This window comes from Hyla sarda, chromosome 4 (assembly GCF_029499605.1).
Source record: "Hyla sarda isolate aHylSar1 chromosome 4, aHylSar1.hap1, whole genome shotgun sequence".
Taxonomy (NCBI): domain Eukaryota; kingdom Metazoa; phylum Chordata; class Amphibia; order Anura; family Hylidae; genus Hyla; species Hyla sarda.
Window position 1 is genome coordinate 330,127,145 of NC_079192.1, and position 27,645 is coordinate 330,154,789.

Genomic DNA, 27,645 nt, shown 5'->3' on the forward strand with positions numbered 1-27,645 from the left:
ATGGGAGGCCATCCTACTTAGCCCCACCCATCTTTATTGCCACTTTTTCAAAATTTCAGATTTTAGCTCAAATAGGCTGTGCACTACAATGTGTGACACAAATAGTTGGAATAGCTTAAATGGAACCTGTTCGTTGTTTCCTCCAGCTCAAACCCAGTGGGGCAAGGATTAGCCCATGGGAACGGCCTCCTTAACTTTATTGCTCTTTGCCCGGATATCTTCAAATACAGTGGTCCCTCAAGTTACAATATTAATTGGTTCTAGGACGACCATTGTATGTTGAGACCATAACTCTATGGAAACCTGGTAATTGGTTATGAAGCCCCAAAATGTCATCCAAAAATAGGAAAATGTGAGGAATAAAGAAGAATAAGTAGATAACTAATACAGATAAAGCAAATCCTTACATATAAAAGTAAGGAAGAGCTGTTGGGAACTGTAAATCACTGTCTATGTCACTGTTTCCCAACCAGGGTGCCTCCAGCTGTTGCAAAACTAAAACTCTCAGCATGCCCGGACAGCCGTTGGCTGTCTGGACATGCTGGGAGTTGTAGTTTTGCAACAGCTTGAGGCACCCTGGTTGGGAAACAATGGTTTAAAGGGGTTATCCAGGAAAAAACTTATTTTTTTTTTTTAATATCTAGATCAACTGGCTCCAGAAAATTTAATAGATTTGTAAATTACTTCTATTAAAAAAATCTTAATCCTTTCAGTACTTATGAGCTTCTGAAGTTAAGGTTGTTCTTTTCTGTCTAAGTCCTCTCTGATGACACCTGTCTCGGGAAACGCCCAGTTTAGAAGCAAATCCCCATAGCAAACCTCTTCTAAACCTTCCCGAGACAGGTGTCATCAGAGAGCACTTATACAGAAAAGAACAACCTTAACTTCAGAAGCTCATAAGTACTGAAAGGATTAAGATTTTTTAATAGAAGTAATTTACAAATCTGTTTAACTTTCTGGAGCCAGTTGATATATATAAAAAAAAAGTTTTTACCTGGAATACCCCTTTAACCCCTTAAGGACCCAGGACGTACTAGAACGTCCTGGCACCCTGGGCTTTAAGGACCCAGGACGTACTAGTACGTCCTGGTGTTTCTCCGGTCTCTGCCGCGCCCCGGGCAGAGATCGGAAGCGGATGCCTGCTGAAATGCTTCAGCAGGCATCCAGGGCAAACGCCGAGGGGGGCCATGTAGGCCCCCCATGTCGGCGATCGCCGCAAATCGCAAGGGAAATCGCCCTTGCGATCTGCGGCGATACCGGGCTGATCGGGTCTCTGGGACCCGACCGCCCGGTAATTTCGCATGATCCCGGTTGTCACAGACAGCCAGGACCATGCTAACGTATAGGAGCGAGGTGGCAAACCTGCCACCTCCTCCTATACCCTGCGATCTGTCGGTTAACTAACCGACCAATCGCAGGGGGGGGGCGGTTACTTCCTGCCGCCCTGCCCGGCCCCTTGAAGTCCGGAGAGGACGGGAGGAAGACCGGAGGACGCGGCGGGGGACAGGGGAGTGCTGGGGACCGGCCCCGGTACTTACCTCGTCCCTGAAGACCCGGATCCCGGCGAGGAAGAAGGCGGCGGCGGCGACAAGTGAGTGGATCTTCAGCCGTGGTCGGGCCCTTTACAGCAATGCACGTCGCCGTAAAGCGACGTGCATTGCTGTAATGGGACCCTGTAAACTACAACTCCCAGCATGCCCAGACAGCCCTTGGCGTCTGGGCATGCTGGGAGTTGCAGTTTTGCAACATCTGGAGGTCCACAGTTTGGAGACCACTGTGCCCTTCCAGATGTTGCAAAACTACACATCCTCAGCATGCCCTTACTGTCCAGGCATGCTGGGAGTTGTAGTTCTGTAACATCTGGCCCTTCAGATGTTGCAGAACTACAACTCCCAGCATGCCTGGACAGTTTTGGCATACTGGGAGTTGTAGTTTTGCAACATCTGGAGGGCTGCAGCTTGGACACCACTACACAGTGGTCCCCAAACTGTTCTCCTCCAGCTGTTACGTAACCACTACTCCCAATATGCCCTTCGGCTGCCTGGGCATGCTGGGAGTTGTGGTTTTGCAACAACTGGAGGCACACTGGTTGGGAAACATTGTCTGTTTCCTAACTCAGTGTTTCCCAACCCGTGTGCCTCCAGCTGTTGCAAAACTATAACTGCCAGCATGCACTGATAGACTGTGCATGCTGGGAGTTGTAGTTTTGCACCAGCTGGAGGCCCCCCCCCCCTGTGAATGTACAGGGTACATTCACATGGGCAGGGGCTTACAGTGAGTATCAGGCTGCAAGTTTGCGATGCAGCAAATTTTGCGCGGCAGCTCAAACTCGCAGCGGGAAACTCGCTGTAATCCCCGCCCGCGTGACTGTCTCCTAAAAACACTACACTACACTATACTATCACAAAATAAAATAAAAAGTAAAAAACACTACATATACACATACCCCTACACAGCCCCCTCCCCTCCCCAATAAAAATGAAAAACGTCTGGTACGCCACTGTTTCCAAAATGGAGCCTCCAGCTGTTGCAAAACAACAACTCCCAGTATTGCCGGACAGCCGTTGACTGTCCAAGCATGCTGGGAGTTTTGCAACAGCTGGAGGCACCCTGTTTGGGAATCACTGGCGTAGAATACCCCTATGTCCACCCCTATGCAAATCCCTAATTCAGGCCTCAAATGCGCATGGCGCTCTCACTTCGGAGCCCTGTCGTATTTCAAGGAAACAGTTTAGGGTCACATATGGGGTATCGCCGTACTCGGGAGAAATTGCCTAACAAATTTTGGGGGGCTTTTTCTCTTTTCACCCCTTATGAAAAGGGGAAGTTGGGGTCTACACCAGCATGTTGGTGTAAAAAAAAAATATTTTTTACACTAACATGCTGGTGTTGCCTTATACTTTTCATTTTGACAAGAGGTAAAGGGGAAAAAAGCCCCCCAAAATTTGTAATGCAATTTCTCCCGAGTACGGAGATACCCCATATGTGGGCGCAAAGTGCTCTGGGGGCGCACAACAAGGCCCAGAAGGGAGAGTGCACCATGTACATTTGAGGTGATTTGCACAGGGGTGGCTGATTGTTACAGCGGTTTTGACAAACGCAAAAAAGAAAAAAAAACCACATGTGACCTCATTTCGGAAACTACACCCCTCACGGAATGTAATGAGGGGTGCAGTGAGAATTTACACCCCACTGGTGTCTGACAGATCTTTGGAACAGTGGGCTGTGCAAATAAAAAATTTTGTACAGCCCACTGTTCCAAAGATCTGACAGACACCAGTGGGGGGTAAATGCTCACTGTACCCCTTGTTACATTCCTCAAGGGGTCTAGTTTCCAAAATGGTTTGCCATGTGGGGGTTATTTTGCTGTCCTGGCACCATAGGGGCTTCCTAAATGCGACATGCCCCCGAGCAAAATTTGCTCTCAAAAAGCCAAATATGACTCCTTCTCTTCTGAGCATTGTAGTTCGCCCGTAATGCACTTCATGCCAACTTATGGGGTACCTCCATACTCAGAAGAGATGGGGTTACAAATTTTGGGGGGTATTTTCTGCTATTAACCCTTGCAAAAATGTGAAATTTGGGGGGAAACACACATTTTAGTGAAAATTTATTTTTATTTTTTTACATATGCAAAAGTCGTGAAACCCCTGTGGGGTATTAAGGCTCACTTAATTCCTTGTTACGTTCCTCATGGGGTCTAGTTTCCAAAATGGTATGGCATGTGTTTTTTTTTGCTGTTCTGGCACCATAGGGGCTTCCTAAATGCAACATGCCCCCCAAAAACCATTTCTGAAAAACGTACTCTCCAAAATCCCCTTGTCGCTCCTTCCCTTCTGAGCCCTCTACTGCGCCTGCCGAACACTTTACATAGACATATGAGGTATGTGCTTACTCGAGAGAAATTGGGCTACAAATAAAAGTATACATTTTCTCCTTTTACCCCTTGTAAAAATTCAAAAATTGGGTCTACAAGAAAATGCAAGTGTAAAAAATGAAGATTGTGAATTTTCTCCTTCACTTTGCTGCTATTCCTGTGAAACACCTAAAGGGTTAAAACGCTGACTGAATGTCATTTTGAATACTTTGGGGGGTGCGGTTTTTATAATGGGGTCATTTGTGGGGTATTTCTAATATGAAGACCCTTCAAATCCACTTCAAACCTGAACTGGTCCCTGAAAAATAGTGAGTTTGAAAATTTTGTGAAAAATTGGAAAATTGCTGCTGAACTTTGAAGCCCTCTGTGTCTTCCAAAAGTAAAAACACGTCAATTTTATGATGCAAACATAAAGTAGACATATTGTATATGTGAATAAAATAAAATAAATATTTGGAATATCCATTTTCCTTACAAGCAGAGAGCTTCAAAGTTAGAAAAATGCTAAATTTTCAAATTTTTCATCAAATTTTGGGATTTTTCACCAAGAAAGGATGCAAGTTACCACAAAATTTTACCACTATGTTAAAGTAGAATATGTCACGAAAAAACAATCTCGGAATCAGATTGATAAGTAAAAGCATTCCAGAGTTATTAATGTTTAAAGTGACAGTGGTCAGATGTTCAAAAAATGGCCGGGTCCTAAGGTGTAAAATGGCTGGGTCCTTAAGGGGTTAAGTAGAGGACAGGAGCTTCTTCAGGGTCCTATACAGTACACACTGTGTCCCAAATGGAGCTGCCCTGGCACAGGTAAGGAGTAGTACAGAACTTGTAGTTCCTCCCTGTACTGTAGGGGACGCTACCAGACAGCCAGTCAGTGCATGCACTTCAGTAATAGAGGTGATTTACCACTGAATGCCTATTCTGATTGGTCGGTTCCTCCAGTTGTGACACGTTTCGCAGAACTGGACAGTCTGTACATTGTATGTTGAGTCTGGTTTCAAGATACAATGGTCTAGAAAAAAACATTGTATGTTGAAACTATTGTATGTTGAGGCCATTGTAAGTTGAGGGATCACTGTATGTGATATCTGTAAAAGCCTGCAGCCTTCCAGATTAATAATAGCTCGTTGTAGTGAAGGTGTCAGTCCCGGTTTCATGCTGCCTGTGGTTTGAGCTGCCTGAATCACCTGCCAGGTTCTCTGTAATATTTCTTTCTATTGCTTGGACACTCATTGCAAACTTGATTCAGTGCCTTTTTTCCCCTATGTGTTTCTTTAAGATAGTTCAAAACTATTTGCCTTTTTTTTTTTTATTGTTTTGAAACCAATTTACAAAGAAACTCTTTCAGCGCCAGAAACAATAAGACAGAATTACAATTTCTTGGCGCTTTCTTAGGCAGGATTTATACACTTTACTTTTTTCCATTGCTTTCATCTGTGATAGGCCAGAACAATAAAAATGATGGTGGCGCCAAATCCTCTACATCAGTGGTCTTCAACCTGCGGACCTCCAGATGTTGCAAAACTACAACTCCCAGCATGCCCGGACAGCCGTTGGCTGTCCCGGCATGCTGGGAGTTGTAGTTTTGCAACATCTGGAGGTCCGCAGGTTGGAGACCACTGCTCTACATGGCAGTGACTCGGTGTTGCTGCATGCTGTGTTATTTTGCCTGGATTGTTAGTGAAATCTGTGTTTCTTGACTTTAAAGGGGTACTCCGGTGCTTAGACATCTTATCCCCTATCCAAAGGATAGGGCATGAGATGCCTGATCGTGGGGGTCCCGCCGCTGGGGACCCCCGTGATCTTGCACGCCGCACCCCGTTAAAATCAGTCCCCGGAGCGTGTTCGCTCCGGGTCTGATTACTGTCACGCCCCCTCCCATAGGCTTGCATTGAGGGGGGCGGAGCGTGATGTCACATGTAGCGTGATGTCACAAAGCTCCGGCCCCGTGATCGACAGTAATCAGACCCGGAGCGAACGGGACTGATTTTAACGGGGTGCGGCGAGCAAGGTCACGGGGGTCCCAAGCAGCGGGACCCCCGCGATCAGGCATCTTATCCCCTATCCTTTGGATAGGGGATAAGATGTCTAAGCGCTGGAGTACCCCTTTACACTAAGGGGGAAATGTATCAAAATCTGTCCAGAGGAAAAGTTGCTAAGTTGCCCATAGCAAAATTTCATTTTTGAAAGGCCTCTGAAAAATGAAAGAAGCGATCTGATTGGTTGCTATTGGCAACTCAGCAACTTTTCCTCTGGACAGGTTTTGATAAATCTCCCCCTAAAAAAAGGACTGTGAGCTAACAGATGGGGCGAAAATTTAGACTCTGCTTAAGGGTACGTTCACACGGGCAGATTACCTGCATAATTTCCGCAGTGTATTTGCTGCCGAAAATACGCAGCAAATTTTGCTATCATTGTCTTCAATGGGTCAGCAGAAAATCTGCCAGAGGCAGAGATTTGCAGATTTTCCTTTGGACCCACTGAAGTCAATGGTAGCAAAATCTGCTGCGGATTTTCTGCAGCAAATACGCTGCGGAAATTACAGATAATGTGAACGTAACCTAAAGGATCAGCCCAGTTTACAAATTCTTATCCCCTGTGTGCAGGAAGTAGTGGCCGACACGACCCCTCCATGGGAGAGTTGGAGAGACACGAGTGCTGTATCTACGGCTCTCCCATAGAGATGCATCCAGGGGGCCTTTCATGCTGTGGTCAACACACTTCATTCATGGGGAGAGACCATCGGCCGGACCGCCCACGATCTGACATTTATCCCCTTTACTGCGGGAAGGGGATATGTTTTTTAAACTGGACTACTCCTTTAACATCGCCCATTGTATTATTGTAAACAACAAAGTGTCAAGAGTGGCACAAACATCACTTCTTTTTTTTTGCCTAGAGAAAAATAATAAATGTTAGGTAAAACAAAACTGCACCAAAAAATTTGGCACAAACCTACTAAGGGTGCGTTCACATGGCCGTCTGGCCCAGTTTTTTTTATCCCCGTTTTGTTTCCTTTTTTGCAGGTTGTAAACGGATTCAAAACGGTTTTAAAAGAATACCATTCATGTCAATGGGATTCTTTTACAATCCGTTTGCACCCGTCTGCACTCATTTCCGTTTTTTTTTTTTATGGCAGAAAAAACGGCACATGCAGTATTTTTTCTTCCATCCAATAAACGGAAGAAAAAACGGATACAGTAAATTTAACATTGAAGTCTATGGAAAACGGATGAGCCTTTAATGTCATCCGTTTGCATCCGTTTTTTCAATCCGTTTTTTGATCCGTTTTTACTTCTGAGCATTTTTTTTTCTGGTTTATTAACTGAACAAAAACGGATCCAAATGGATAACATCCGTTTGCATTCGTTATTGTCCGTTTTTTTTTCTTAAGTACGTTTTTTATTTTGACGGGAGAACAACGGGACGGGTCTAGACGGCCATGTGAATGCAGCCTAACAGTTCTCCCCATTGTTTCATGTGTTCCATTTAATATGGATAACAAGAATCAAAGTCAATGAACACGGGGGAGATTTATCAAAACCTGTGCAAAGGAAAAGTTGCTGAGTTGCTCACAGCAACCAATCAGATCGTTTCTTTCATTTTGCAGAGGCCTTGTTAAAAATTAAAGAAAGAAGCGATCTGATTGGTTGCTATGGGCAACTTTTCTTCTGGACAGATTTTGATTTAATCTCCCCCAATGTCCAGGAATCATACCCTACACTAGACAGCCTGCTGCTGGGAATCATACCCTACACTAGACAGTCTGCTGCTGGGAATCATACCCTACACTAGACAGTCTGCTGCTGGGAATCATACCCTACACTAGACAGCCTGCTGCTGGGAATCGTACCCTACACTAGACAGTCTGCTGCTGGGAATCATACCCTACACTAGACAGTCTGCTGCTGGGAATCATACCCTACACTAGACAGTCTGCTGCTGGGAATAATACCCTACACTAGACAGCCTGCTGCTGGGAATCATACCCTACACTAGACAGTCTGCTGCTGGGAATAATACCCTACACTAGACAGTCTGCTGCTGGGAATCATACCCTACACTAGACAGCCTGCTGCTGGGAATCATACCCTACACTAGACAGTCTGCTGCTGGGAATCATACCCTACACTAGACAGCCTGCTGCTGGGAATCCTTCCCTACACTAGACAGTCTGCTGCTAGGAATCATACCCTATACTAGACAGTCTGCTGCTGGGAATCATACCCTACACTAGACAGTCTGCTGCATTGGGCTGTGTAAACATTTCTCACTTCTGTATTTGCATCTGTTAGGTAATCCATTTTCTTTTATTAAAAATATGTGGGTGTGAGAAAAGACTCTTAAACTCCTTGAGGAGTTTCAGTCTCATAAAAACATTTTTGGCACATTATGTGCTTGGAGCATGAAAATAGGACTAAGGGGAAGGACTCTCTGAAGAAAATCACAGACATATTTTCTCTCCGCGACAATGAGATTCACAAGAACTTGAAGACGCTCCAAGTCTAGTACCATGGGGAGCACAAAGCTTTGTTTACTTCTTAGTACTCATGTGTAGCTCAACTAGCAAAGGAAACATGTTACAACAGTGTTTACATATATATATATATATATATATATATATATATACACACACACACACAAACACACACACCGTATATACTCGAGTATAAGCCGACCCGAATATAAGCCGAGGCCCCTAATTTCACCCCAAAAACCCAGGAAAAGTTATTGACTCGACTATAAGCCTAGGGTGGGATCATCTTCCCCCCATTTTCATCATCCCCCCCCCCTGTCATCATCCAGACCCCCGTCATTAACACCCCCCTCATCATCACCCTGTTTTCATCCCCCTCGTCATCTTCCCCCCCTTCATCATCACCGCCTGTCAATCCCTTCATCAGTGGTCTTCAACCTGCGGACCTCCAGATGGTGCAAAACTACAACTCCCAGCATGCCCGGACAGCCATCGGGCATGTCCGGGCATGCTGGGAGTTGTAGTTTTGAAACATCTGGAGGTCCACAGGTTGAAGACCACTGCGGCCTTCGTCATCATCCAGACCCCCTTTTAGTTTTCTACTCACCTCCCCTCAGTGGGAAGGAGCTGGTCTGGGCCATCTATGCTTCAGGGACCGTCCGGTGGGGAGGGTTAGTCGTTCCGGGCTGTCCATCTTCACCGGGAGGACCTCTTCTCCGCTCCGGGTCAGCCCCGGACTAGTGACAGTGCCTTGACGATGACGCACAGGGACGTTCATGCGCAGGGACGTCACAGACGTCTGCTGCGCACGGACGTCCCTGTGCGTCGTCGTCAAGGCAACCCTCCCCACCGTACGGTCCCTGCAGCATAGATGGCCCGGATCAGTTCACCCTTGCTTCCCACCGAGGAGAGGTGAGTAGAAAACTAAAGGGGGGGCCTGGATGATGATGAAGGCCACAGTGGTCTTCAACCTGCGGACCTCGAGATGTTTCAAAACTACAACTCCCAGCATGCTCGGACAGCCAATGGCTGTCCGGGCATGCTGGGAGTTGTAGTTTTGCAACATCTGGAGGTCCGCAGGTTGAAGACCACTGGAAGGGATTGGCAGACGGAGAGTTCACTCGAGTATAAGCCGAGGGGGGCTTTTCAGCACGAAAAATCATGCTGAAAAACTCTGCTTATACTCGAGTATATAAGGTGTATATATATATATATATATAATTTTTTATTTATTTTTTATAGAGATATTTTAAGTACTAGCAAGTTTTTCAATATATGTTTTTATTGTAGATAACCTGCCATATTATAGGTAACAATGAGTAATGTTTTGTAATTTTTAGTCTTTAGGAGCTCCTTTATAATCATAAAAGTTTTTGCCTCAAGCAGCAATCCGATATGAAAATCTTGAATTCTATGACTTTTTGCTTGTGTTCCAGCATTCAAATGTATTCACAAAGAATGTTGGACATAGTTTTTGGTGCAATCATAAGACACAAACACAGTAGTGGATGCAAAAGAGAGAAGTATCTTTCTTTTATGTTTTTTTTTTGCTTTTGTTCCACTCCTGACTTAAATGAGCATAAAAACTGCATATAAGAATCCAACCCAGAAGTTTCTTAAAGGGGTACTCCAGTGGAAAACATTTTTTTTTTAATTAATTGATGCCAGAAAGTGAAACAGATTTGTAAATTACTTCTATTAAAAAAATCTTTATCCTTCCAGTACTTATCAGCTGCTATATGCGCCACAGGAAGTTCTTTTCTTTTTTTATTTACTTTCTGTCTGACCACAGTGTTCTCTGCTGACATCTCTGTCCATTTTAAGAACTGTCCAACGTAGAAGAAAATACACATGGAAAACCTTTCCTGCTCTGGACAGTTCCTGATATGGACAGAGGTGTCAGCAGAGAGCACTGTGGTCAGAAAAAGAAAGGAACTTTCTATGGAATACAGCAGCTGATAAGTACTGGAAGGATTAAGATTGTTTAATAGAAATAATTTACAAATCTGTTTAACTTTCTGGCAGTTGATTTAAAAAAATGTTTTCCTGTGGAGTGCCCCTTTAAACAAAAACAATTTGGTATCCAGCACTTTCAGTGTCCATGTTTAATCGTTATGCAGGGTATAATTCAGACACCTCTGAGATATTAAAGGGTTACTCCGGTGAAAAACTTTAAATTTTTTATTTTTTAATCAACTGGTGCCGGAAAGTTAAACAGATTTGTAAAGTTACTTCTGTTAAAAAATCTTAATCCTTCCTGTACTTATTAGCTGCTGAATACTACAGTGGAAATTGTTTTCCATTTGAAACAGAGAGCTGTCTGCTGACATCACGAGCACAGTGCTCTCTGCTGACATCTCTGTCCATTTTTAGGAAGTGTCCAGAGTAAAAGAAAATCCCCATAGCAAATATATGCTGTTTTGGACAGTTCCTAAAATGGACAGAGATGTCAGCAGAGAGCACTGTGCTCTTGATGTCAGCAGACAGCTCTGTATTTCAAAAAGAAAATAATTTCCGCTGTAGCATTCAGCAGCTAATAAGTACAGGAAGGATTAAGATTGTTTAATAGAAGTAATTTAAAAATCTGTTTAACTTTCTGGCACCAGTTGATTTAAAAAAAAAAAAAAAAAAAGTTTTTCACCAAAGTACCCCTTTAAAGTAAATGTGTCATCAAAAAATGACAAATCAGGGTTTTATGTAAAACATTGATTTTTTTGTGATGTTTTTTTTCTAATTTTTCTATCTATATTTTATTATAATCCTAAAATTTTGCAGTTTTCATTTTGTCCACTTGGCCTAAATCTATGCTGAGACTTTCTGCTCTGTACAGATCAATACCCAGTAATCATTTCTTTTCAGAGCAGACAAGGAATACTGTGAAAAATTACACCAGGAGAGATAACACTGAATCCACCACCATTCACAGCAGAGATCAGCATCTGCCTCCTTGTAGAATGACCTCCGAAAAAGTCACAGAGAATGCACAATAGCGTTTCCAATTCATGTGAATGGGACAGGTCCTGTCTATTGTTGTCTATGGGTCCTGCTGTAAAGCATATTTCTAAATACTGTAAAAACAGCTCAGGCAAAATGGCAGCCCCCATAATAATGTACCCAAAGAGAAATAAAAAATACAATCAGAAAATAGAAACTGTATTAGAAAAAGAACATGTATCAGTATACAGTCTATTTAATGGATCTCAAAGTGTTATTATTTGGAGAGAGATGAACACTAAACTATTTTCTCTGGAGTTTTTCTGTTCAGCCGGCAGCTTATTCTAGTAGCCCACACATACATGGCAATAAAACAATGATCCACAAGCATTGAGTGAGCAGTCACTGGTATTGTGATATTTCTAAATAGTTTCTTACCTGATCCGTCAGTGAACGCAGGAAGTAGGTAAACTATGAAAGTTTTTGAAACCATGAAATCATATTTTAGTTCACTTGCCGTTTTATTTTACAGTGGGATATAGTCTGTGACAATGACTGGAAGGGGCCGCTGACAACGTCTTTGTTTTTTGCTGGTGTTCTTACGGGGTCTTTTATTTCTGGACAGCTCTCGGACAGGTAATGTGGTTAGATCCCTCCCCTCCACTAACCATTGTCTTGTAAGTATCAATGGAGGGCAGGGTATAACTTGACATATTTGAGCCAGAGCTATAAGTGCATCCAGCACGAACAAGTATTTCTTTTATATTTCTCATTCCTTTAAAATACAATTCTAGCTTTGGCGTGAATGGAATAAAATACTGTCATAAAAAGCTGTTCCCCCGCAAGAGGGGAAATGGTTTAAAAATCATACCTTTTTAAGGTTGTGGTCACACACTGTTAGAAATGACAGTGACCATTTTTGTCTCCATTATTTTCAACTATGAGGTCCCTGATATTATAGAGGTTATGCAGTTCTTTTTTAACCTTATCAGCTATCCACATGTAAGGGGATAAGTGTCTGATCGCGGGATGTCCCAGAAGTCAGAGCGGTGTCCCGCTTCAGTTGGCAGCTGGCTAAGCGGGCCATCATTGCCGAGATGTTTCAAAAGGTATTGGCTGAAACATTCAGTGGAAAAAGTTGGGACCCATTCTGGAGATCAGTAGGGGGGTCCGAAAGTTCGGACTGCCTGCAATCAGACATCCCTAATCATGTGGATCAGGGATACGTTTTTAAAAGCCGTTTAACCCCTTTAATACTGTTGTCTCTGATGGCAGAGATGCAATGCATGCATAGCTATATCCAGTCTGAAAAGGCAATATGTGTGGCATATACCCCATATGTAAACCATCAGATTATCCCTAAACAGTTCAGCTCCTAAAAACTAGAGTAAATATGAAAATGTCATCGCTCTTTGAGATTTGTTATGCAATGAGCCATAAGTTAATCTTTTACTAATGAAGGTTTTTATAAAGCATCTAAATTGAGTATATCACAAATTGAAGTCCACAAAGTGTAGATTGTTTCCTCATCCATAAAGAACTTCCTCATTTCTCAGATTACTGATTAGCAGAGGCCGAGCCACTGAGGCAGAACACAGACTGAGTAGAAGTGTAGTGGTGTGTGCACCAGGGATGGCCACATAAGATATGTCTAGGTTGTGCATGTCTACCAAGGATGCCCACTTAGTGATACACAGGTCACCACATACATGATGTGTCTACGCTTAACATGTCCACCAGGGATGCCCGCTTAAAGAGGCACTGTCATTGTTAAAAACTTTTCATATATTGCAGGACTCATTATAATATGACATTTCACAATATACACCTGTTAAAAAAAATTTACATTTTCACCTGAAATTCAAGCTCAAAATAGCCACCACTAGGGGTCGCCTGTCTTTTAGCCAGACAGACTAGTCTAGATTTTACAGCATAATGGATTCCGGCCGTAAAGCATACCGGTATCCTGTATAGGAGATTTCTATTGTGTATGCAAAACTACAGATAAAGGATGTGTGGACATGCTGGGAGCTGTAGTTTTACAACAGCTGGAGGCAACACTGCTCTAACACAGCTATTTACAAACATTGCAGCTTCAGTTGTTACTAAACTACAACTCCCAGCATGCTGAAATAGTCAAAGCTTTCTCGGATTCCTGAATGACAAAGAAGTTGATCAGACATTCAGGAGTCTGTGAAAGATGAATGACACACATAGTGACTGCTATGCGGATTAGCATCCAGCTTTACTAGGAGAAGATAAAACAGATAGAACATGTATTCATAAAAATGCTGTACTTTTATCTAAAAAATCCTTGCACTAATTTTATAAAGATCTATTCTTATATTTATACATTTTATCCTGTTATGAATTCACCATAATGTCTTCTGATTACTGCAGGCAAGCTCCAAGTATCTTCCTCTGACACATGACTCAGCATAACACCAGAGAGGAAAGGGTTACAGAGTAGAGAGTACTGATTGGCTGACTGCACAGGCTTGCTCCTGTGAGGGAGACAGACTGACACGCCCCCTCCAGCCTGCACAATGAAAAAGTAACTCACCAGCAGATAAATGCTAATATCTCTGGATATATAGGTCCGAGACACATAAAAATGATATGCACATGATCAGGATTGGGTCCTGAGTAACATATCACTTTTTTTCTTTTTTTTTTTTTTTGCACTATGACAGGTACGCTTTAATGATACATAGGTCATCACATACATGTGTCTATGTTTAACATGTCCACTAGGGATGCCCGCTTAGTGAGGCACAGGTCACCACACATGTGATGTGTCTACGTTTAACATGTCCACTAGGGATGCCCGCTTAGTGAGGCACAGGTCACCACATACATGATGGGTCTACATTTAACATGTCCACCAGGGATGCCCGCTTAGTGAGGCACAGGTCACCACACACGTGATGTGTCTATGTTTAACGTCCACCAGGGATGCCCGCTTAATGATACACAGGTCGTCACACAAGATCCTAGGCATTTAATGTGGATGTTGATAAGGGAACACTAGAAAGCAGAAGAGACTCAATGCAAAATCAGCATTTTGGCCCCTTTATTCCAACGGCAGTGCATTTCCAAGTGGTATCTGCAGAAAGAATAGACAAAGTCTGCTCTTTCTGCAGATGCCGGAATCAAAATTTCCACGGCAGAAACATCTGGTGCGGAAATTCTGCCTCATGGACAGTGCAGTAGAATCCTGTCTGTGTGCAATATTCCGTGCGGACATTCTGGAGAAGTCCCTACTGTGTGAACCCGGCCTAATAAGGAATCTGGATAGATTCTGCATCAAAATGAGGACATGTTACTAATCTGGGCTGTATTGCACAGTATGAGCTGTGGCCTTTAAAACAATGAAAAAGTGGATTCTACTAGGATTTCACACAGATTCTTATGCTGAACTGTATCTAAAGAACTCTGTGTGAACAAGGCCTATTTTTTTTGTTTGTTAAGACAACCCCAGTCGATGATTGACTGGTACTGTTCTTTTACGACATGGATGGCCTTTTAATCTGAATGGCTACTATGTAATCTTACATTACTAGGGAAATGCCTGGCTGGCTGCTGCTCCCCTGGCAATGTCAGCTGTTTGCTGAGATGCCAATGTCAAAAGCTTTGTAAACGCTGTTACTGCAGGTTTCATGTAATGCAGTGTAAGCATGGTGTGCGGGAAACATTAACTTGGGCCCAGGTTCAAAGTTTTAGTGTAATGAGGCTTGTAACCTTGTGGGTTTTGATAGTTTCATAGATAAATGACAGCTGGGTTAATCCATTCCATAGCTTTTTTTGGCCAAAGAAAAATTTCCAGTGTATGTGTCACTCTTTGTCCTATTTAGAAAACGATAGAGAGTATCTGAAGTGTAGAAACCCTTTAAGTCCATATACTTCACATATGCTTTTTTTTTTGTATTTTAAAGTATTTGTAAAAGACATCTATTTCTAGCGATTCTGGTGGAGTTTTGTGTTTGTTTTGTAAATACTGTACATGCATTACTGCTGCCATTTTGCAAGCCTCATAGAGAGGCCAATTAGCCAAAATGTCATACTTTATGTAGACTTTTCAGTATTTTGCTATAACATTAAAAGTGAAATCTGACTGCATTGTTTTATTTTCTAAAATGTCTCAGGATAATATAGGCACATTTGCTATGTCCATATTATGTCTGTAAGGCCTGACCCATCAGTTTTGTGACCTAGACTTAAAGGGGTACTCCGCCCCTAGACATCTTATCCCCTATTCAAAGGATAGGGGATAAGATGTCTGATCGCAGGGGTCCCTCTGCTGGGGACCCCCGTGATCTCCGTGCTGCCCCCAGTGTTCCTTTAAAGCATCGTTTGCAGCACCAGAGGCTCGTGACATCATAGCCATGCCCCGCTGGGGACATCACAGCCATGCCCTTAATGTAAGTCTATAAGAGGGGGCGTGATGGCCGTCACACCCCATGCCATAGGCTTGCATTGAGGGGGTGTGGCCGTGACATAACGAGCGGGCATGATCGTGACGTCACAAGCCTCCGCCCCGCATCGCCAGTCATCCGGCACAGAGCGAAGTTTGCACCGTGCACTGGATGGCTGGGGTGCCGCAGCTGAGATTGCGGGGGTCCCCAGCGGTGGGACCCCCTCTATCAGACATCTTATCCCCTGTCTGTGCATAGTATTCTCAGGATAAGGACTTATGTAACAATTTATCTGATGAAAGAGGAAACGCCTAAATATAATCATTTTTGGCTGCACATCGCCCTGTGTAATTAGCCAGAAATGATGAAAGAAAAAAGGCCACGTGAAAGATCCAGCATTCATTCATTTGGCCCTGTCTGCATGATAAGTGGGTCATCTAAAAGCTACAAAACTAGTACTGTAGCATTCTATTAGTTACACTTAAGATCTGTTCCTTTTAGCTATTTTGTAAATGACTAGAGGAACCTGTCCTCATATACTCTATAGAAGTCTAAAGAGCCCCACCTTTGTGTAACACAAGACTACTTATCACATTAAGGCACACATACATGGCACAAAGCTTGGCATAGGCACACTGCCAGGGATTACATAATAACACAGGAGCAGGTTCCTTATACCATCTGAGGAGTTTACCGGTACCTTCCTACAGTGGGAAACAGGATACTAGTCTATACAGCCATGACCGTAAATCCTGGCACCCCTGAAATTTTTCTAGAAAATGAAGAATTATTCACAGAAAAGGATTGCAGTAACACATGTTTTGCTATACACATGTTTATTTCCTTTGTGTGTATTGGAATAAACCAATAAATGGAGGACAAAAAAGCAAATTGGACATAATGTCACACCAAACTCCAAAAATGGGCTGGACAAAATTATTGGCACCCTTAACTTAATATTTGGTTGCACACCCTTGGAAGACCCAAGATCTTGGACGCAAACCCAGCTTTCTGACACGGGGCTGTACAGTGCGACCCAAAATCTGTTGATAATCCTCAGATTTCATTATGCCTTGCACACATTCAAGGCATCCAGTCCCAGAGGCAGCAAAACAACCCCATAACATAATTGAACCTCAACCATATTTCACTGTAGCTACTGTGTTCTTTTCTTTGTAGGCCTCATTCCGTTTTCGGTAAACAGTAGACTGATGTGCTTTACCAAAAAGCTCTATCTTGGTCTCATCTGTCCACAAAATATTTTCCCAGAAGGATTTTGGCTTACTCAAGTTAATTTTGGCAAAATGTAGTCTTGCTTTTTTTATGTCTGTGTCAGCAGTGGGGTCCTCCTGGGTGTCCTGCCATAGTATTTAATTTAAATGTCAACAGATAGCTCGCGCTGACTCTGATCCTCCCTGAGCCTGCATAACAGCTTGAATATCTTTGGAACTTGTTTGGGGCTGCTTGTCCACCATCTGGACTATCCTGCGTTGACACCTTTCATCAATTTTTCTCTTCCGTCCACGCCCAGGGAGATTAGCTACAGTGCCATGGGTTGCAAACTTCTTGATAATGTTGCGCACTGTGGACAAAGGCAAATCTAGATCTCTGGAGATGGACTTGTAACCTTGAGATTATTGATATTTTTCCACAATTTTGGTTCTCAAGTCCTCAGACAGTTCTCTTCTCTTCTTTCTGTTGTCCATGCTTAGTGTGGCACACACAGTCCAGCCCATTTTTGGAGTTTGGTGTGACAATATGTCCAATTTTCTTTTTTTCCTTCCTTTTTTGGTTTAGTTCCAATACACACAAAGGGAATAAATATGTGTATAGGAAAACTTGTGTTACTACAATCCTCTTCTGTGAGAAATACTTCATTTTCAAAAAAAATTTCAGGGGTGCCAACATTTACGACCATGACTGTATGTGTGTAACATGGACTAATATAGATGAACAAAATTATTTGTACCCTTCAGTTAAAGGGGTACTCCGCCCCTAGACATCTTATCCTCTTTCCAAAGGATAGGGTATAAGATGTCTGCTCGCGGGGGTCCTGCTGCTGGGGACCCCCGCGATGTCTGCTGCAGCACCCCAGACATCCAGTGCATGGAGTAAACTTCGCTCTGTGCCAGATGACTGGCTATGCGGGGCGGAGGCTTGTGACGTCATGGCCACGTCCCACTCATGACATCACAGCCATGCCCCTAAATGCAAGTCTATGGGAGGGGCGTCGAGCCCCCTCCCATAGACTTGCATTGAGGGGGCGTGGCCGGGACATCATGAGCCTCCGGTGCTGCATACAACGCTCTAAACGAGCATCGGGTGCAGCAGGGAGATCGCGGGGGTCCCCCTTTGGATAGGGATAAGCTGTCTAGGGGCAGAGAACCCCTTTAACCCCTTAAGGACTCATGATTTTTTAAAGGTAAGGAGGAAAAAACAAAAGTGCAAAAACAGAAAAACCCTAATTCTTTCAATTTTGCACCTAAAAATCCATATGATGGCTTATTTTTTGCGCCACCAATTCTACTTTGTAATGACATCAGTCATTTTACCAAAAAATCAACGGCGAAACAAAAAAAAATTATTGTGCGACAAAATTTAAGAAAAAATGCAATTTTGTAACTTTTGGGGGCTTCCGTTTTTACACAGTACATTTTTCAGTAAAAATTACACTTATCTTTATTCTGTAGGTCCATATGATTAAAATGATACCCTACTTATGTAGGCTTGATTTTGTCGTACTTCTGAAAAAAATCATAACTACATGCAGGAAAATTTATACGTTCAAAATTGTCATATTCTGACCCTTATAATTTTTTTATTTTTAGCGGTACCATTTTTGTATTGATCAGACTTTTTGATCGCTTTTTAATAATTTTTTCATGATATAAAAAGTGACCAAAAATACGCCATTTTGGACTTTACAATTTTTTTGCGCATATGCCATTGACCGCGCGGTTTAATTAACGATATATTTTTATAATTCGGACATTTCCGCACGCGGCGATACCACATATGTTTATTTTTATTTACACTGTTTTTTTCTTTAAATGGGAAAATGGGGTGATTCAAACTTTTATTAGGGAAGGGGTTAAATGATCTTTATTAACTTTTTTTTTTGCAATGTTATAGCTCCCATAGGGGACTATAACACTGCACACACTGATCTTATACATTGATCAATGGTTTTTCATAGGAAACCATTGATCAATGATTCTGCCGCTTGACTGCTCATGCCTGGATCTCAGGCATTGAGCAGTGATTCGGAGATCAGACACCAGGAGGCAGGTAAGGGGACCCTCCTCATGTCCTACAGCTGTTCGGGATGCCACAATTTCACTGCGGCGGTCCCGACCAGCCCCCTGAGGTAACCGGCAGCACTTTAGTTTCACTTTAGACGCGGCGATCAACTTTGAACGCCGCGTCTAAAGGGTTAGTAGCGCGCAGCACCACGATCAGTGCTGCACGCTATTAGCCACGGGTCCCGGCCGTTGTTAGAGGCTGGGCCCGACCCGCTATGAAGCGGGGCCACTGCTATAGAACCGGAGTGGACTCAGGACGTACAGGTACGCCCTGAGTCCTTAAGGGGTTAAAGACAGAAAAACCCACAATGCTTCCCGAAATAACTTAAAACTGACAAAATTCATAATGAATAAAAAATTTACTGAAAATTAAATGATGATTGTGATTCAACAGAATTATTTGGAAAAACAAAATAATAAAACCGCCCTGGACATAAAATGATGGTCCATGGACGTTGTTGCACAAACTTTTGAAGCAGTCGCCACAATCCAGTGATTCCTGTAACTCTCAATGAGACTTCTGCACTTGTCTCCAGGTATCTTGGCCCCCGCCTCATAAGGTACTGATCCAGCTGTCTCAGGTGTGGAATGTCTTCTTCAGACTGCATGTTTCAGCTCCTTCCACAGATATTCAATAGGATTAAGATTAGGGCTAATAGAAGGCCACTTTAGAAAAGTCCAATGTGTTCTTAGCCCTTCTTGGATTTTTGGATCATTATCCTGTTGGAGGACCCATGATCAGCGACTGAGACCAAGTTTCCTGACACTGTGCAGCACGTATTGCACGTAATGTCTTGATAGTCTTGAGAATTCATTGCACCCTGTACACATTCAGGACACACTGTGCCAAAGTCTCCTCCATGCTTCACAGTAGTTACAGTGTTCTTTTCTTCGTTTGCTACAAACATAGAGCTGATCTGACTTGCTACAAAGCTTCAATTTTGTCCCATCTGTCCAAAGGACATTCTCCAAGAAGCTATGTGGCTTATCAATATGCATTTTAGAAAAAACCCTGTTTCAGCCTTTTCACTGTTATCCTCCTTGGTCGTCTTCCATTTAGGCCACAGCCCAATGGCTACTTTTCACCCTATAAATAGGCCACTGACTGAAGTTCGGAGACACCTGTCATGCATATTGCAGGACACATATTAGTCGAATATGCCCCATACTTCCTATATTTTCTAGGGCTACTATTATTTTTGTCCAAGACAGTTTCATTATTATGTTTATAAAAATGATTCTGTTGAACCACAATTCAAAAGCAATAACTGATTTTTATCAGTTATTTTCAGTAAATTCTTATTTATTATTACTTATGTCAGTTTCAAGTTATTTCAGGGAGCATTGTGGGTACAAACAATTTTATTCACATCTGTAAATGCTCTTAGTGAACCTACAACAATAAACATGGCAGAAGTGAATGAAATAACCATACCTTGTCTTTGATTTAAAGGGGTACTCCACCCCTAGACATCTTATCCTCTATCCAAAGGATAGGGGAAAAGATGTCTGATTGCGGGGGTCCCACCGCTGGGGACCCCCAGCAATATAGCATGCGGCACCCACCTGTTTCTGGCCCGGAAGCTCTGGAGGATCTGGGTCCCTACCACGGGAACGGAAGTTCGTGACGTCACGACTCCGCCCCCGTGTGACGTCACGCCCTGTCCCCTCAATGCAAGTCTATGGGACGCCCATAGACTTGCATTGAGGGGACGGGGCGGGACTTCACACGGGGGCGGAGTCGTGACATCATGAACTTCCGTTCCCGTGGTCGGGACCCAGACCCTCCAGCGCATCCGGACCAGAAACAGGTGGGTGCCGCATGCTATATTGCTGGGGTCCCCAGTGGCGGGACCCCCACGATCAGACATCTTATGGATAGGCGATAAGATGTCTATAAGATGTCTAGGGGTGGAGTACCCCTTTAATGGTAGCAGAATGGAATGTCATTCTTATCCACAGTAAATATTACACGTTATTTCATGATTTATTTATTTTCTATAGCTTTGGAAGAAAGAAGATCCTCTTTGCAACAATGGCTGTACAGACTGGCTTCAGTATTATCCAAGTATTCTCAACCAGCTGGGAGATGTTTGCCATCCTCTTCCTCATTGTCGGAATGGGACAGATCTCCAATTACGTGGCAGCCTTTATATTAGGTATAGATAGATTTTTTTTTATCTGGAAATATTATCATAAATAATAAGTGGAGACTCTTTGATCTGACAGTAATTTTCTGCTATCTGAAGCCTCTGAAACACAGAAACCAAATCTTATGGCAGACAAGCAGTGGCAGCAGTCTAGATATATAGTGAAATTTTATTGCCAAAAATGTATTTCTTGCTGAAACGTGTTGTCTGACACTAGAATGTTACATTTCTCTGATTACACAAGACATAACAAGGTTATATGAGGTGACATACTTGTCAGGGCACCCCTACTTCTCATTTGAATCTCCTCTTAAAATATTCTCTTAAGTTTAAAAAATATGCTTCTAGTACACAGATTCCTACTAGTTGGCCTAAATAATACCAGAAATCTCTCATCTGTACTCAAGAAGATCCCAGTGGTAGAACTGAACCACTGAACATGTGTGACCTCCTTGGCACATTAGCTGGACATTGCCGAAGGGAATCAAAAAGAAGCAAAGGGTACTATAAATAGTATGTAACTGCAAAAATTGAGCCACATTAGGTATTTTTATTTTATTTTAAATGCAGCATGCTCTAGGTTTGGCATTTTGCTTTTTGTTTCAGGCATTTCCTCATAGGCTTCTGATAGGACATCAAAACTGCCTGGGGAAAGCAAATTAAATTGTCTGAAAAAGGCATCTTTCTCAACGTGTCAGATTCCTTTCCCCTATTTAAGCTCATAATTTACTCTGCAAAACAGCAGAGGTGTATCAGCTTACTGAAGTATTGGATTACATGCTGCCTGAAGTGGCTGAAGAGAGAGACAGAGAGAGACACAGGGATAAAGCTGAAAAACTCTAGTAAATATTATATCTCATGCCAGGGCTTGATACACACTGCTCGGTACTGCTCTATAATGTCCTCCATGCTGCTTCTGAGAATGTGCTATAGAGAAATCGGGTATGTGTTCAATTTATGGGAAATATTATGGAGTCTAGTCTCCACCCTCTAGATAAGGGACAACTAAACATTAGAAATAAAGCCTATAGAGGAAACACTGGTGAAGAATGCCATATACTGTAGAAAGATGTATACTGATCAGAAGTAGTGCTACCCCCTCTTGTACACACAACAGCTGATCTTGCAAAGCTATGAAAGTTAAGCTGATGGCTGGTCCTTTTACACAGACCAATTATTGGTAATGAGAACTAAACAGGAGAGTGAGTGCTAAGCATGTTCCCTCCCAGCTCTGAGTTATGGGACCGAGAAGGTGTCATAATGTAAGTCTCGGGACCATTTTGCTCTCCCACAGACACAGAACAGGTCGTTCTAGTGATCGGTTGGGGTCTGAATACTCAGACCCTGACCAATGGAAACTTTTGACGTGTCCCTAGGACATGTCAATTTTTTTTTATCATGTTAACAAGAAGCTGATATATCCTAATCTAAGAATGAAACCTTCCTCTTTGCTGGTGGAAAGTTTTATTATAGAATAATGATGTTATTGATCCTGGTCTATGAGAGAAAACAATATGATAGAATATTCAATCCCAGAGTGTTAGAACATTTTGGGTGTGAAGAAAAAAAATCTTGGGTACTGGGGGGGTATATTATTTCCAATACTAGATTTAAAAAACAAACAAAAGCAAACAAACAAACTAAGGCTATGTGCACATATTGGGCATTGGACATTTTAGCCATTTGTTGGGCTACAGCATCAGGCTATTTGCAAAGCAGACATTTTTTTTCAGAAGTCTACATTTAATACACTGCCTGACTGTGGTTACCATTCCAGAAGAGTACCATATACCATCTTATTATTGACATTCCTATAGAATATTCATTGAAATCATAATAAATTTTGTCATGCCTCAGCAGATGACTTTGTATTTTCACTGCTTTTTTAATAGGATCTGAAATACTTGGCAAGTCTGCTCGTATTATATTCTCAACCTTAGGCATCTGTATATTCTTTGCAATTGGATACATGATTCTGCCTTTGTTTGCCTATTTCATCCGGGACTGGAGGATGTTACTGATGGCCTTGACTATTCCCGGACTGCTGTGTATCCCCTTGTGGTGGTGAGTTTATCTGTGGTTAACAGGAAATAATCTGTATCATTGTTTCACTTTTTTCTCTCCTATGACCTACTTTTGAAGAGCATGTTAACCTTTTGTCATTGAGACAAGTCAGAGGATATTTTTTTAAAATCAGATTTTATTTAATTTTTTTACATTTTAACAATTGTTAGAAAACAACACATTACACACAAACAAAAACCCTCATCCCCAATGACAGCAGACCACCCTACACACCCCTTAGCCAAAAACAAAACCACTCCAAGTCCACCAAAAGTCCAAGCCAAGAGGTACCATCCAGCAAAAGGAAAAAAAAAAAAGAGTACAGGGAAAATAGTGCAACAAATTGTTACATAAAGAAGAATTGAGAAAATAGCAACCACAGCACAAAACTAGTGATTATCCACAACGAGAACTGAAAGAGACCAAAGGGTTTCTCCACTGCCCTGTCTTCCGGAGCTCCGCTCGCAGCGTCCGGAAGTTTATTACTCCGGACGCTATGTGCGGGCTTCTGGACGCTGTGTGCGGGTGTGACGTCACGAGGGGGCGGCCTCGAACACGGAAGCTCGCACACAGCGTCCGGAGTAAAAAACATCAGGACGCTGCAAGGGGAGCTCCGGAAGACAGGGCAGTGGAGAACCCCTTTAAAAGGCAGAAGAAAGCACTAGCACAGACAGCTAAAAAATATGGAGGCAGTAAGTATAGAAATCATTAAAAGGTCTGTGAACCGAAAGACCCTCGCCCCCTCCAAGCCCCACCAAGGGCAATAAAGCCCATAAAGGCCTATCAGGACTAAATTGGTAAGCACAAACCCAAGGACCACATGAAATTTACGCATGGCCCTATGTTTTTCATAGATACCCAGCTCCAAAGGAACTATAAGAAAACCCCTAGTCATCAGATCATCCACAGTAGGAGGACCAGCTCTAATCCAATATTGAGCAATGTGTTTAATGGCCTGTTATAAAACAGGAATAATGCCTTTTTCCATCCCAGAGGGCTCTTTTCAACATCCTATTATGCATAGAAGGTAATATTTAGGTTCCAATGGCAGCAAAAATCTGCACACCATATACAATTTGTGTCCACCATGTTGTCCACATGTTCGACATGTAAAATTGGAGCACAAGCCAATCCTATGCAGGAGCCCCTGGGTTTTATAGTGAAACAAAAACCAGTGTAGCGCACCAGAACCGTCTCTCACCTCGTGATTGCTCCAAGTAACTTCAGCACGGATAAACCAGGAGTGTAGACTGGGCAGATAAATAGCAAAGGAAAAAAAGATATCCAGATTGAAGGTCTTGATAAAACTGGAGATTTATTTAGAAATCCATAAAAACAGTAGACCACCAACAGACGTTTACAAAAACGCTGCAGAACTGACGTGTTTTGGTCTCTCAAAGCCACCACAATACCTGTTGTGAGTGCCCTGTAGTTATCCATGTGGTTTTTTGCAGCTCCTTTGGCCCCTGATGTCTTCTAAATATGTTTTCCTTGTTTGCAGCACAGACTACCACTCCCAGAAGTCAGTGCAACTCTGTGTAATGGCTGCCAGCCAACTGCTTTCACTATCTGAGTGCATTTTCAGACTGCAACTCACACACTGTGCATGTATTTTCTTTCAGACTATGCTTCCTCCAGCAATAAATCATGCTGTGCTCTGAATAGAAGAAGTCAGTGATTAGATTTTCAGAAGGAAAACAGCAGCTATGTGCTCAGTTGTGACTGAAAATTTTCACTGCTCTTCTGTCATGGCTCACAAGCTCCTCACACAATGAGGGGAGGTATGGCTGTACAGCCAGAGCTCTAAACCAAACAGAAATCAGACAGAAATCAGGTGGTGGTGTCTTGAAGGGAGGGGGCTAGGTCTCACTGAGAAGACAAAGTGGATCTAAAAATTTAATTTTTCTCTCACTTGCTGCATGTAAGTGACAGCTGAAAGAGGGAAACTGTTCTATATAGCTAATGAATGATATTTAGACAAATTCATAGGTTGGGGAGAGGGAAAGGATGGGCTATGGGTTTAGTTCCCCGGAGTACACCTTTAATCATAGATCTGGTTATTGTTACCTTGCAGTGGTCTTAAAGACACTAGAATAATGATCACATGATACAAGCGTCACTTTCTGCAAGTTACGTAACAACAACACACATGCACTGCATATTTAACCACTTAGTGAAAATAGCTCAGAATAAAATATGTCAGCAAATATATATCATAGTATATCGTGGTTCTCACAACATAGAGAAAACTTGGGATGTATATTTATTTTTGTAGCAACTTGCTATTACATTAAACATCCCTAGAAAATAGTCAGGGGGATATGTTTACATGTGTGAGTAACAATAAAAAAAAACATGTAATTCTAACAGTCACTCCTTCAATACATAATGGCTATGCAAACCCAAAATTTATCAGGCATCACCTAAAAGACAGGGTTAGTCTTGTGCAGTGGTAATGAATTTATCAACTGCGACTTTCGCAAAAAAGTTGCAAAACCCACCAAAAAGTCGCAATTCTACACCTGTCCAGACCTAGCGTAGCTTTTTGGTGTATGTGAAGAGTGAAATTTCAGAAAATGTGTATCCTCCACAAAATTTTATCAAATTCCCTTAAAGGGGTACCTCGCTGCTCAGCTTTTGATACAAACTATTCCGAACGCTGGAATGGTGCCAGGAGCTTGTGACGTCATAGCCCCGCCCCCTCAGTGCAAGTCTGTGGGAGGGGGGCGTGACGGATTGGATTGAGGAAGCAGAGCGTGACATCATGACGTCACGAGCTCCCGGCGCCGACTCCAGCGTTCGGAACAGTTTGTTCCAAATGCTTAGCAGTGGAGTACCCCTGCAGCAGATACCAGCAATAGAAGAGAGGGTTAGGTCAAATATCAAGATGGTAGTCAGAGGTACGGTGTTCACTAAGTCCCCCTTTTTTCTTTGTTGTTCTAACCAAATTTTGGCATACCGCCATCCTCTGAAGGTACGACATAACAATCCACACCGGAGAAATTTGTAGAACATACAACAATTGGGGCATCAACACCATTTAAGATACCCTAAAGTGTAATGCAGACACCCTGCCTTGTTCTGTTCCAGGTTTATTCCTGAATCTCCACAGTGGCTTATCTCTCAGGGTCGGATAGAGGAGGCAGAGGCTATAATAAGGAAGGCGGCAAAACAGAATAAAATGACTGCACCTGCCATCATCTTTAAAACTGCTGAGGTCAAGTATGGGATAGCGTCTTTCTGCATCGGACACATTCCTCCTTGTTAGATTATTGAAACTATATTATCTCCTCATAGCTGGATGACAACAAACAGCTCCACACCAGACGATACACTATATTGGATTTAGTGAAGACCCATGACATACGAGTCATCACAATACTTACGATCATGTTTTGGTGAGTGATTTTATCAGATTAGATCTTGCTTATACTCATGAAGTCCATTTGCTTGCTTGCTGCACTGTGAATTGCTGTGTCATGAGAAATGCTCAGACTGTGAAGCACAGCTAGGCCTCCGTTTACTGCTGTACATGCCTGGGTGCTGTATATACAGAGATATGATGCTCCATAATAAGAATGAGAGACGTTACAGTGTTTCGATTCGTCACGAACTTCTCGGCTCGGCGGTTGCTGACTTTATCCTGCATAAATGAGTTCAGCTTTCAGGTGCTCCGGTGGGCTGGAAAAGGTGGATACAGTCCTAAGAGAGAGTCTCCAGCTTCTGAAAGCTGAACTCATTTATACAGGCTAAAGTCAGCAACCGCCGAGCTGAGAAGTTCGTGACGAATCGAAACACTGTAACTTTGCTCATCTCTAATAAGTGATCTGAACGTAATGTGTTAATATACCCTTACAATGCACTTCTTCAATTCTCCCATAAATGATTGTAGGAGCCAAGAGCTGTATCAAGTAACTATTGCTGTTAGTGCCTAATAATGAAACACATTCAGTGCAGTTCAACGCAGCCTTATAGCTACAGGTACTAACCAACGCTCTATGTGATCTTTGGGAGCAGTAACAATCAGCTCAGAATCATTTTGTTCATAGAGTTATTAGAATTCCATTGGGCCATATTAGTATAAGTGAGTGCCTGATGAATATAGGACCTGTGTTACTAATTCACAGTGTAATAGGTAGTACACAGATTTCTTAAAACATAGATTTTATGTTAAAAAATAAAATGAACATATACAAGATTATACAACAATAATAATTTTTCGGAATAGTTACAGCTGGCCATATGTATAAGGCTCACCTCTGTATATCCTAAATTCTTGCCGTTCTGGTCATCAGACCCCCTACCTATTAATGCAGGGAGGCCTTCCTACAGAGAGCCAACCCGCATCCGGATCCTCCTACCTCACCCTATGTCCTAGGATGGGAGGTAAGTAGGTACGGAAAGCAGATATACCAGTGGCAAA

General features: G+C 42.6%; 1 protein-coding gene across 1 annotated transcript in view; it reads left to right on the plus strand.

The window, feature by feature from the left end:
* The window catches only part of LOC130369615 (solute carrier family 22 member 4-like), a 64,855-nt gene that overhangs the window by 31,186 nt on the left and 6,024 nt on the right, over window positions 1-27,645 (plus strand). The window contains exons 2-6 of the mRNA XM_056575054.1: window positions 11,824-11,927; window positions 21,013-21,167; window positions 23,051-23,222; window positions 26,313-26,439; window positions 26,520-26,620. Of these exons, the coding sequence (XP_056431029.1) occupies window positions 11,824-11,927; window positions 21,013-21,167; window positions 23,051-23,222; window positions 26,313-26,439; window positions 26,520-26,620 (659 nt within the window). The remainder of the gene's footprint in view (window positions 1-11,823; window positions 11,928-21,012; window positions 21,168-23,050; window positions 23,223-26,312; window positions 26,440-26,519; window positions 26,621-27,645) is intronic.